Source organism: Solanum dulcamara, chromosome 9 (genome assembly GCF_947179165.1).
Source record: "Solanum dulcamara chromosome 9, daSolDulc1.2, whole genome shotgun sequence".
In the NCBI taxonomy this organism is placed as follows: domain Eukaryota; kingdom Viridiplantae; phylum Streptophyta; class Magnoliopsida; order Solanales; family Solanaceae; genus Solanum; species Solanum dulcamara.
The window spans coordinates 19035196-19047941 of record NC_077245.1 but is presented as its reverse complement, the minus strand read 5'-3'; the positions used below and the strand labels follow the sequence as shown (position 1 = coordinate 19047941).

The 12746-nt window shown below is 28.7% G+C and overlaps 1 protein-coding gene across 1 annotated transcript; it reads left to right on the top strand.

Moving 5' to 3' along the window:
• Positions 1-6260: 6260 nt before the first annotated feature.
• LOC129902069 (sucrose transport protein-like) lies at positions 6261-10888 on the top strand. The gene is made up of 4 exons (XM_055977096.1): positions 6261-6824; positions 7642-8427; positions 9578-9685; positions 10254-10888. Exons 1-4 carry the CDS (start codon positions 6348-6350, stop codon positions 10425-10427), a joined length of 1545 nt encoding a protein of 514 aa, XP_055833071.1. The 5' UTR covers positions 6261-6347; the 3' UTR covers positions 10428-10888.
• The last annotated feature ends 1858 nt before the right edge of the window (positions 10889-12746 follow it).

Genomic DNA, 12746 nt, shown 5'->3' with positions numbered 1-12746 from the left:
GCTAGGAGAGATAGGATTAGAAACAAAATAATCAGGGACAAGGTGAAAGGGGCCTTGTGGTGGAAGGATAAGGGAGGCGAGACTGAGATGGTTCGGGCATGAGAAGATGTATAAATTTCCAAGTGAGGAGAGTAAGAGATTGACTATAGTGTGTATAAGGAGAAGTAGAGGTAGGCCGAAGAAGTTTTGTGAAGAGATGAACCTGCAGTTACTAAGGGCATGACTCTATATGAGAAGACATGGAGGTCGAGGAGAATGGTTGAAGGTAATAAGTAGGTAGGCGGGCATTGTCTAGTTCTTTTATTAGTATATGTTGTTTTCTTTGTTTCCGTTGTCATATTATTTGTTGTTGTTATTGTTCTTTTTTTCATTGTTATTATAATTATTTTATACACCTATGTTTTATATGTTTTACTTTAGCCGAGGGTCTATAAGAAACATTCTCTTTAGCTTCATAAGAGTAGAAATAAAATTGCTTATACGTCAGATTTCACTTGTGAAATTATATTAATTATGTTATTGTTGTTGATGGTGTTGATTGTTAGCAAGATAATGGGGGATGCTATATATCTCTTCTTTTCATATTTTATGTTTTGAAAGTTTTTTGCACGTCTTTTAATGAAAACATGTAATAGTTGTAAAGACAAGAGTATTTATCTAAACTGTGATTATCTCTTCTTAACGTTACACTTATATTAACACACCACTATAACCCTTCTTCGTGTTTATCCAAATAATATAAAATATTTTGATACAAATAAAGTTTGACAAAAATAACTGCAATATTTGGCACGATGAGGTACGTAATAAATATGAAGGAATTGATTCCTTATTGGAAGAACCTCTAATAATTAACAAATCCAAATGAATAAAACTTGATTTGATTTTAGAAAGAAAAGTACAAAGAGAAGAACAAAAATTTAATCTTATCAATCTAAAGTTGGTTTATGAACCATTATAAGTGCCCTAAGCATTATCTTAAAACTTACATAAACATATGTTTTATTTTTTTGGTACCAAGAGAATCAAACACATTCAATGAAACCTAGATACAAATCATTTGCACTATAATAATACATTTTGGTGCACAAAATTAAATCTCTATTAGTAGATATTGGAAGAATAAAAGCTCTTTGGATAGAAAGATTCCAAAAGGATTTGCCCATCCCTTTAATTGCATCAATAAAATCTAACTTTAGAGATTTTTATTTTCTCCCTACCCAAAAGTAATAGTTCTTTTATATCTAATACATTTTCTTTGGTACTAGATACAGCCATGAGCAATCTTTTGGCCTTCCTTAAATAGTAAAAAGACTATCAAAAGTTAACTTATCAATATTTCTTTCAAAATGACACTTGAGGGATAATTCATTATATATTGATAGAGTAAAAAGATTTCACCAGCATAATTAATACTCTTACAGCTTATTTTTACTTGTTTAATATACAAAAATATCCAGGCGTGTCGTAACATGGTAGGCTATTTTTCTTTATATGGGCAATATCACACCCTCCAAATATATATATATATGAAAAAATAGAAAATATCTGAAAAGATGTCAATCTATAGACCAATATAAGGTATTATAAATAAAATTGAAACAAAAGAGAATGTATTCACTTATCTTTGACATAGCCTCAATTATAGACACAGAGAACAAATAAAGCATCATTCTTCTCAATAGTAGTACATTCTATAAAAGAGATGTTTTTTATTCTAATTGATAATTGTTTTAGATAAAGGTTTTGTTTTATTGACATTTTTCAGAAACAGAACAAAATTAGAAGTATTTTTATCATGTTTGACATAAAGCACCGTCCATTTTTATAACACGACTTAAAAGAATTAGCGACGGACAAAATTTCATAACTAAATAGTAAAATTCCATGTTAAAATCTCTTTTTTAAGAAATAGAAATTACTAGTTTTAAAATTCATTTAGTAACGAATTAGCGATAAATTATAAGAAATCTATAAGATAGGAGATATTTAGCGATGAATTAGCTTAAAATTTCTCTTAACTTTCATGGAATTAATGCATTATTGTCTCTTCTTTAAACAAAATGAAAAATAATACTCTCTTCGTCTCATATTTAATTGATCACTTTTTAATTTTGCACAGTAAAATTTTATGTTAATTTCATTTAGTAACGAATTAGCAATGAATTATAAGAAATCTAATACATAGGAGATATTTATCGATGAGTTAGCTTGAAATTTCTCTTAACTTTCATGGAATTAATGCATTATTGTCTCTTCTTTAAACAAAATGAAAAATAATATTCTCTCAGTCTTATATTAATTGATCGCTTTTTATTTTGCACAGTAGTTAAGAAATCATAAATAAGAAGATATTTTTATTAATTCATCCCTTAAAAACTTTTTGTGAATTTTATAAACAAATGTGAATACTTTCAAAAAGAATTAATTGCAATGGTAATATAGAAAAAAATTAATTAATGTTTTCTTAATTTAATAAGATGGACAACTAATACTCCCTCCGTCCCATTTTAGTTTTCATGTTAAGGTTTTGCACAACCCTTAAGAAAATATTAATTATTAGTATTTTTTGACTAATATACCCCTTATTAATTCTTTAATCCTTATCTATTTATGTGCTTTTTAAAACTAGAATAATTAATGTTACGGATAAAGTTAAAAAAAATATAATTAATTCTCTCTTAATTATTTAAATTAATAACTATTTTGGAACAACTATTTTTAACATACATAATAACTAATATAGAATAAAGAGAGTATAAAATAATTATTTTTAATATAATGATTAATTAATATGAATGGGAGGGAATGGTGATAATCTTTTTACCCCAAATAGAATGTAGTTTCAAAACAAGCAACTTAATTCATCGAAGTAATTAAGAGTACTGTATTATCTTCGTGAAAAGGTCAAATTTAAGTATTCAAATTTAAAACGTTCAAGTTTCTTCAATTTCCAAAGATAATCACTTTAACTCCCTTGAATGGTTACACGTGTGTATATTCATAGCATAAAAGAAGTCAATATGATTTTTCTTCCTAGAATTAGAGAGAGTAATATTTAAGAAAATAGTAGTAGTGTTTTATATTGAAAACATTGTTTGTTCAATAATATGGTCAGTTTTTAAAAAAATTTCTTCAAACTTTTTTTACAAGTAAAATGCATATCCAAATATAATTTCATGATCCAAAAATTATTTTTCAAAAACACACCTTAAAAACTTATTATCTCCTTCATTTCAATTTATTTGGCCTATTTTGATTTAGTACATAATTTAAGAAAATAAAGAAGTTTTTGAATTTTATGATTTTAAACATGTCATGTGAAAAGTTGAAATTAAAAAATTGATTTGGTACATAATTTAAGAAAATAAAGAAGTTTTTGAATTTTATAATTTTAAACATGTCATGTGAAAAATTGAAATTAAAAAAATTACTAAAAAGAAAAGAATCATTCTATTTTAAACGGACAAATAAATTAAACAAATTGAATTGAAGAGAATATTATCTTTTAAATTTCAACTAAATCTAATGATCAAACGCTAATAATTTAATTAAGTCAGATACTCATAGTGTACGTTTTCCTCCACATTTATCAGTTTTTTGATATCATATCTGAGATTACAAAAAAAATGAATAAAAAACGTGGCAATACGGTCTTTTTCTAGCTCAATTTTTAAATAAATAATTATTTTTTAAAAAAAAGTCATATAAAAATGAAAGTAGTAGAGCCAAAACCAGAGTTGTCTTTATTTTAAGACACAAGGTTTTATTTTCATAACAGAAAGGCCTAGAAAAGCTGCAACAATGAATTTAATGACAATAACTTACTGTATATATATGTGGCAGTAATAACTTCCTGTATGTTTTTCTGGTCCTATTTGGATAAGTCTCTTCTTCTACTTTTCCCCTTTAATTTTTAACTGGAGAGTTAGTTTGTAAAATTACAACTATCCAATTGACCTTGGAAGGTTCCTTTTTCCTTTTCAATTTCTTATGAGTACCTGCCACATTTTATATGAATGGGTTGTTATTAGGAAAAATTACTTAAATATATATTTTATTTTATTATAATTTTTAAATTTTTTTTATTATTTAAAATAATTTTAAAAAATTTCTTTCGAATATATCACTCTCTTCTCATTGATACATCTCTATCTTTTTTACTGATATATTTTTCTTCTTTTTTATACATCTCTCTCATCTCGAATACATCTCTCTTATATGTATTCGGATGTCCTATCTCATCTCTGATACGTCTATATTCCCTTTTGGAAACATCTCTCTGCTATGTATTCGGATGTCTGCTGGTGTATCTGAAAGTCCAGTGATGTATCCAAAACTAATAAATTTTAAGTGATTTTTGTAGTTTTAAAAAAATAGTAATATAATATAAATTAGCTTTTAACACCATGAAATTTATTTAAATTAATACTCCCTCTGTTCTATTTTAGTTGTTTGACTAATGCATCCCTTATTAATTATTTCATTTTTACTTGTATATGTGTCTCCTAATTCTAGAATAATTAATGCTAAGGGTGAAGTTGAGAAAAAAATAATCAATTCTCGCTTGATTATTTAAATTGACAAATATTTTGGGATAAGTATTTTTAATATACATGACAATTAAAAAGAAACGGAGGAAGTACTTATTATTACTTTTACTCTGTTTTTTTCAAATACTTTTTAAATAGGTAAGTTTTAGTGAGAGAATTTGAATTTGAGTTTTGATATAAAATTTATTGTGTTAGAGAGCATTTAATCTTAATGTGAAACGGTCCACATAAATCTAAATTTACTCAAGTTCAATATGAATATCAATATTACGTGTGGAAACTACAAAAAGTTTTATTGTTTATTATACAAAAATTCATTCTTAATCCTACCTCACCTTAATTATTACTTTGTTTATTCAATTTTGTTGTTATTATATTAAAAATAAATATCTATTTTATCAAGAGATAATTCGGGACAATTTTACTTTCCTCACTCTCCACCGTCCTCGGCTTGCTTGCGTAATAAATAAAAAGATCATCTATAACAAATGGAATACGAAATCTAGACAAGTCTTTCTTTCTCTGTTAAATTAAAGATTACGTAGATCTATTTTATATCTATTTTACTCTTCTTAATAAATGTCAATCTAAATTTTTATCTTATTAGCAATGGTTTGATTCAACCGTTTTATAATTCCTCGTCTCATTTTCTCTTCTCCATCTACATTTTAAAAATAAAAATATAAATTTTATTTATTTCTCAATTTGTAAATGACTTATAATAATAATAATAATAATAATAATAAATAATAATAATATAATAAAATTAATATTTTATTTAATATTTTTTAAAACGTATCTCAAATCAAATATGGATCGAAAAAATATCACTGTGAATGGAAGCTTAAAGAATGATCATCAAGGTGATATATGTACCTATAACAGGTAGGTTTATTTTCCAAAGATTTGATACCACTAACTATCTAGCATTCAATATATTCATTTTTCCCGACAAATAAACAATGTTTAAATGTTGAAAAAAAGACAAAACTTTAAATGATCGGAAGGGTGCGTTTTTTAGAATTGTTTCTACTTATGTTACCCAAACTAAAATATCAAGATCTATCTTTCCCACTTCAATAAATTCCCTTTTATTAATTATTTCTTCTTAAATCCATTTGTTTTTTTATTGTAGGCTGGGGCCCGGGGTGGCAGCAGTGGGGGCTGGTTTTAAAGCCTTTATGGCCTTCTACAGTTGACAGTAGCAGTCATGCTCAAAGAAAATAATTTTTATTCTAAATATTATCTCATCTTTTTTACTCTTTATTACTTCCTCCATTTCAATTTATTTATTTATTTTTAAAATTTATTTCAAATAAAAAAGTAATTTTTGAAAAATAACTTTTTTATCTTTACAAGAGAATGATAAAATTTACATACATTTTATCATTTTTAGACTCTACTTATAAAATCACATCAAATATATTATTATTATTGTTAAGAAAAAATATTCTTATTAAAATCATAAAATTAAATAATATTTTAATGCATTCTACATATAATAAGAGGGAGCATATTTTTCTTGCAACATGAAAATTAATATTTCTTATTTATAAAAATGCAAAATCTCCTTTATTTATTTTTTACTAAAAAATAATTCAAATACTAAATAAGATTTGATTTTCCTATTTTCTACTTGAATTATTCCACCGCATGCATCACCATTGCCTCCAAAAAAAAACACTATATATACCCCTCTTCTCTCCCCCTTTTCCTATAACATTCAAACCAAAATCTCTTCCCTGTACACTTGCAAAAAAAAAAAAAAAAACAGAGCAATTTTAGTTTACAAAAATGGAGAACGGTACGAAAAGAGAAGGTTTAGGAAAACTTACTGTTTCTTCTTCTCTACAAGTTGAACAGCCTTTACCACCCTCAAAACTATGGAAAATCATAGTTGTAGCTTCCATAGCTGCTGGTGTTCAATTTGGTTGGGCACTTCAGCTCTCTTTGCTTACACCTTATGTTCAATTGCTTGGAATTCCACATCGATTTGCCTCTTTTATTTGGCTATGTGGGCCAATTTCTGGTATGATTGTTCAGCCAGTTGTCGGTTATTACAGTGACAATTGCTCATCCCGTTTCGGTCGTCGCCGGCCGTTCATTGCCGCCGGAGCTGCACTTGTTATGATTGCTGTTTTTCTCATCGGATTTGCTGCCGACCTTGGACATGCCTCCGGTGACCCACTCGGAAAAGGATCTAAACCTCGTGCCATTGCTGTTTTCGTCGTCGGGTTTTGGATCCTTGATGTTGCTAACAATATGCTACAGGTGAATTCATTTTTAGCTCTCTCTTTTCAATTATAAATTTTGAAATTTAAAATTATATTTAAATTTACATTTTAAAGAAAAATTAAAATTTTACTAGTGAAAACTCCAAAAACTATTATTACCACCGAAAAGAAAGGACACGCTTGTCACGGGTTCACGGTGAAAACTCCAAAAATTATTATGTATTTTTATTTTTCTACTAGCTACTTGCTATATTTTGATAATTATAATCATATAGGGACTACATGCAATACAAAATTCCAGCTAGATAATTATTGTATTGTAGTAATAATATACATATAGATATATTGCAGAATTTAGGTACAAACAAAAAAAAATAGATCTAAATATTTGCTAATTAAAAATACTTAAAAACTGCACATGAAACTGTGTTACAATTACATGGAATTAATTTAGATAATTTACATAGGTGAGTTGTAGTATATACAGAGACATGCATCCTTACTTTAATTAATATATTTTTCTAGTGACATATTTAAATATATTATTGCTCTTTACGTTTTTAAAAGACCAACAACTTTATTCTCAAACAATATTTTAATTGTGTTTTTTTATTAAATAATACAAACGGTCACAAGTTGTAATTTATTTCTAAAATTTGATAATCCAAAAATCAAAAAGAAGAAAGTGATTGTTTTTATTTTCAATTTAATTATAAGCTCATGCGTTTCTAATTTTCTTCTTTTTGTAGTTAATACTAGTAAATAATACAAAAAGATTAAAAGTCGTGTTTTAAAAAAAGTAATTAATTACATATACACGTCACATTTAAATGGTTTCTTTTTTATTTTTACAGGGGCCATGCAGAGCACTATTGGCTGATCTCTCCGGCGGAAAATCCGGCAGGATGAGAACGGCAAATGCTTTTTTCTCATTCTTCATGGCCGTGGGAAACATTCTGGGGTACGCCGCCGGTTCGTATTCTCACCTCTTCAAAGTATTCCCCTTCTCAAAAACTCCAGCCTGCGACATCTACTGCGCAAATCTGAAAAGCTGTTTTTTCATCGCCATATTCCTTTTACTCAGCCTAACAACCTTAGCCTTAACCTTAGTCCGGGAAAACGAGCTCCCTGAGAAAGAACAAGAAATCGACGAGAAATTAGCCGGTGCCGGAAAATCGAAAGTACCGTTTTTCGGTGAAATATTTGGGGCTTTGAAAGATTTACCTCGACCTATGTGGATTCTTCTATTAGTGACTTGTTTGAACTGGATTGCGTGGTTCCCCTTCTTCTTATACGATACAGATTGGATGGCTAAAGAAGTTTTCGGTGGAAAAGTAGGTGACGGGAGGTTGTACGATTTGGGTGTACGCGCTGGAGCATTGGGATTGCTGTTGCAATCTGTAGTTCTAGGGTTTATGTCACTTGGGGTAGAATTCTTAGGGAAGAAGATTGGTGGTGCTAAGAGGTTATGGGGGATTTTGAACTTTGTTTTAGCTATTTGCTTGGCGATGACGATTTTGGTTACCAAAATGGCTGAGAAATCACGCCAGCACAACGCCAGCGGCACACTTATGGGCCCGACGCCAGGTGTTAAGATTGGTGCCTTGCTCCTCTTTGCTGCCCTTGGTATTCCTCTTGCGGTGAGTTCTTCTTCTTCTTCTTCTTTTTTAATTTAAATATTTTATTTTTATCATTATTATTTACTACTACTAACATGTTTTTAAGTGTTAAAAACATTCATTTAATTGAGGATATGGGCAAGGGAGATAGCCAGGTTAATAAGGTGAAAATTCATATTTTCAATTCACTAATAAGGACTAAATGATCATTTTAGGATTTCTTTTTTGACTTAAAAATCTTTTTTGTGAAAACGTTTGAATAAATATAAATCATATATAAAAATAAAAAAAATCTCGTAAAAATGACATAAACATGAATAAGATATGTATGTGATTTATTGGTGTGTGCACATGTATTTTGGAATGATTAGCAAGTGGGTTGACTCCTAAGTCCACATATGACGAGAGAGCATTATGATTTTAAGAATCTTGTTCTTAAGGATGTGGAAAATTCTTAGTGTAGGCAAGTGTTTAGATAGTGACCAAATTTGACATCTAGTGAAGCTAGTATTATTACTATAACAAACACAAATTATTTGTCAGTTATACATGACATCCTCCTCATATATAGGTAAATATATTAATTAAACAGATTTCTTTGACTAGTTTTGAAAGTAAAAATTGTTTTTAAATGTTACCTAAACAATAGCCACATATGTATTTTCAAAGGACAATCAATTTGTAGAACACATATTATATTATAGGGCGGTGTACAAAAAAAGAAAGACAAGGAAAAGGAACCCAATATAGGTTATATGGTTTTTTACCAATAAAATAATCATGATATGTTGGTGGCTTTGTAAAAGGTTTTGCAAAGTCACACACATAAATGTAGTGACCAACAATAGAAGATGTGAGAAACTTTAATTAATGCATCACATGACTTTTTAGTTTTGCAAAAGCTCTAATTAGTTTTATCCAAACATAAGGATGAGGAGAATCTTGTTGCTTTTTCATATTAGGATAATAATGGAAGTTTCTATGCAAGATCAAAGTAATAATGCAAAATTATCTTTATTATGGCAAAAGCATTTATTCTCTATTCTCTTCCTTTAATAAATTATTCTTTTAAGATAGAAATTCTAATCGAACCTTCTTTCACTTTGATGTTAGGTTTTCCCTTTTTTCGAGTTACTAATATATGAAAAATAAAAACTATTTTCTTTTGCAGGTGACTTTTAGTATTCCATTTGCTTTAGCATCTATATTTTCTAGTAATGCTGGTTCAGGACAAGGTTTGTCACTAGGAGTGCTGAATCTTGCAATTGTTGTACCACAGGTACTATTTATTTTTATTAATTAATTCCTCATATATATTTGCGCGCAATCATACATAACGTACTTATTCTTCTTCTAATTACTCTAAACTATGTTCCTCTCAATCTTGTTTTCATAATTAATGCCTTTGTCATAATATATTTGAGCCACAAACGTGTAATCTAAGTAGTGAAAAATATAAATGCTAAGTCTATTACGTGTATATAACTGTTATAGATGGAATTTAGGTACTAAAACATTACAATCAAAAGAAATAGAAAAGAAAAAGGTCCAGGCCCACATTTACCTACAATTGTCACCTAGACTCCTACAATAATAAAAGAACAACGTATAAATACGGAAAGATCACAACTGAAGGAATTTGAAAATGACTTGTAACTAAAACTACATTAATAAGATATGGATACAAGATCTAATCTATGACTATGCTTCATATTCACATTAGGATAAATGTCATCTTTCAAATTACACACTATTATTATAGGTCGACTTAACCTGATCGATATTAATTAGCTTTGAATGCACAAGTTACCTAACTATAACTACTTTTTTTTTATGGGAACGTACAGATGTTGGTGTCACTAGTTGGAGGGCCCTGGGATGATTTATTTGGAGGAGGGAACTTGCCTGGATTTGTGGTTGGAGCAGTTGCAGCAGCAGCAAGCGGCGTTTTAGCACTCACAATGTTGCCATCTCCTCCTGCTGATGCTAAGCCAGGCATCGCCATGGGTGGTTTCCATTGAATAATTACAAAAGAAGAAGAAGCAAAAACAACTTTTTTGTTTATTAGCACTTCTCTTTTGTAAATCTTTTTTTTGTTTTTTTTAGAAAACAAACATAACATGGAGGCTATCTTTACAAGTGGCATGTCCATGTATCTCCTCTTTTCATAAAGCTCTCTAGTGGAGGATTTGAAGGATCTGTCATGGGCCTTTCCTTTAAATTTCTTCCAAACAAATGGGGTGTGTGTAGTTGTTTTCACTTTGTGTGTAACAAGAAAGTTGTCCAGTATAATATGTCTGGGCAAATCCTTTGTACCTTCTTTTTTTTTTTTGCCTCTTTTTTGTAATTTTCTTCTTGGAAGGGTAGGAAAAAAAGTGGTTGGGGGTGGAAGTGGGGTACTTTGGGTTGGTAGAGGGAAGATTTAAGAAAACTTGTACTTAAAGTGGAATCAAAATTGATCTATCTATCCATCTTTCTCCTATCATATCTCTTAATATGTCTTATTTGAATTGTTGGTGCATTGATAGCACTAATCTTGCCTTATTTATGGATGGATACATCTTCAAACTAAGAAGTACTTATTAATTAACTACAATAATTTGTAATCTACATATATTATGTTAATAGAGAAAGAAAATTGATCTTGAGATAATATTTTGTATTACTAACCAAACAAAACAAAAAATTACTTCTCAAAAAAGAAAACTAGGAAAACATTTTTCATAAAAAAAAAATCTAAGAAAATATTTTCTGTTTATTCTTTAGACCAAACACACCCTATATACAAGATAAAAGTAGGTGGTATAATAAATGAGACTTATTCTAAATGATAAATCCTTATGGAACTTCATTCAGTTGGTTTTAACTCCAATTCATTCAATTCATAACATTAACTGTGCAGGTTTATTCTTTTTTTTTTCTTGTAACCTTTATTTAAACAAAATTTTCTTTTGTAAACTGAAAAGGGATTTTTACTTGAAATAGACAGGATGTGGGAGTTGAACTTTCTTTTTCTATTTCCTTATTTCTATTTTTCTCGATCAGCTTTTGTAAAATTGTGGTGTGTAAAGAAAATTCCTAAAAAGATAAACATAATAAAATAAAGAGAAATTTTACAAATAACCGTACTTTGATGCCTACTTGTCAAACATGATAATTTGGCAAATTATTGAATATATAAATAGTTTTGAAATTTGGGTTAAATATATTATAAATGAACTTCTGATACATGTATACACTATTTATGCACGCCTATATTTATGAAAATACACTTGTATCATAACTAGAAATCATCTCGACCATTACCATAGATTCATATATCGGTCCTAGAAATAACCAAACTACAATTTCAAAAATCACTAGATTCTTAGATACAATCCAAAAACCTTTTCAGATACAAAATATCTACAACTTCGAAAATCACTAATTTCCTAAATACGACTTAGAAATATTTCAAATACAACACATATACAACTTTAAAAATCACAAGATACAATTCAATTTTTTTTAATGCCGAGTCTAATTTCTAGAATAGTATCAATACGTAGAAATCACCTCAAACATCTGTATTTTCAACGCTGAGTCTAATTTCTAATATCCATAAATAAATTTCAACCAATGATTTTAAAGGATATGGCAAGATAAGAGCCTAATATGGACAATTTTTAGGAATCATTCGTTGGCATAGCTGAGTGAAAGATTCAAAGTTTGAGATATTATTCGACTCTAATGGGATTTTGTAATGCTACTCTATATTTGAGATATTACTAATAATGGTCTAAATATTACATATTTTTTGTATAAAGGGACTAAAACACACATTTCAATCAATAGAAGGTTAAATATGTTAAGTCACATATTACAAGGCTTAAAACTAAAATTCATCGATAAATGATGTACCAAATGTGTAATTATTAAAATTCATCGATAAATGATGTACCAAATGTGTAATTATTCCTTTTATAATGTATATATATAATGTGTATACATAAAGTATAAAAGAGAATAAAGACAAAGGGAGACTTAAAACATGGTAAACAAAGCCCACACCATGTATGGGCCAAGAAGATGGACTCTCATTTAGTGTCAGTTAACACTTGAAAATTACATTTCATAGACACAAAAAAGTATTGCCAAAATTGAAATTTTAGCAGAGGTTTTGTCATTTCTTCATTTATGATTTTTGTGTCCTATTTGACTTAATATTGATGAAAGAAACTTGACTGCATCGAATAATGCCAATCAGCCTTATTAGTAGAAACCTCAACTTGACATGAAGGGTCCAAGTAGATGAATTGACATGAAGATGAAAGGTTCAAAGTTGACCATCTTGCCATAGT

Bases quoted from the DNA above. Each gene is read 5' to 3' on its own strand.
- LOC129902069 (XM_055977096.1), top strand. From the start codon at position 6,348: ATGGAGAACGGTACGAAAAGAGAAGGTTTAGGAAAACTTACTGTTTCT. The intron at 6,825-7,641 runs GTGAATTCATTT...TTATTTTTACAG, and splicing joins TTGCTAACAATATGCTACAG to GGGCCATGCAGAGCACTATT. The intron at 8,428-9,577 runs GTGAGTTCTTCT...TTTCTTTTGCAG, and splicing joins CCCTTGGTATTCCTCTTGCG to GTGACTTTTAGTATTCCATT.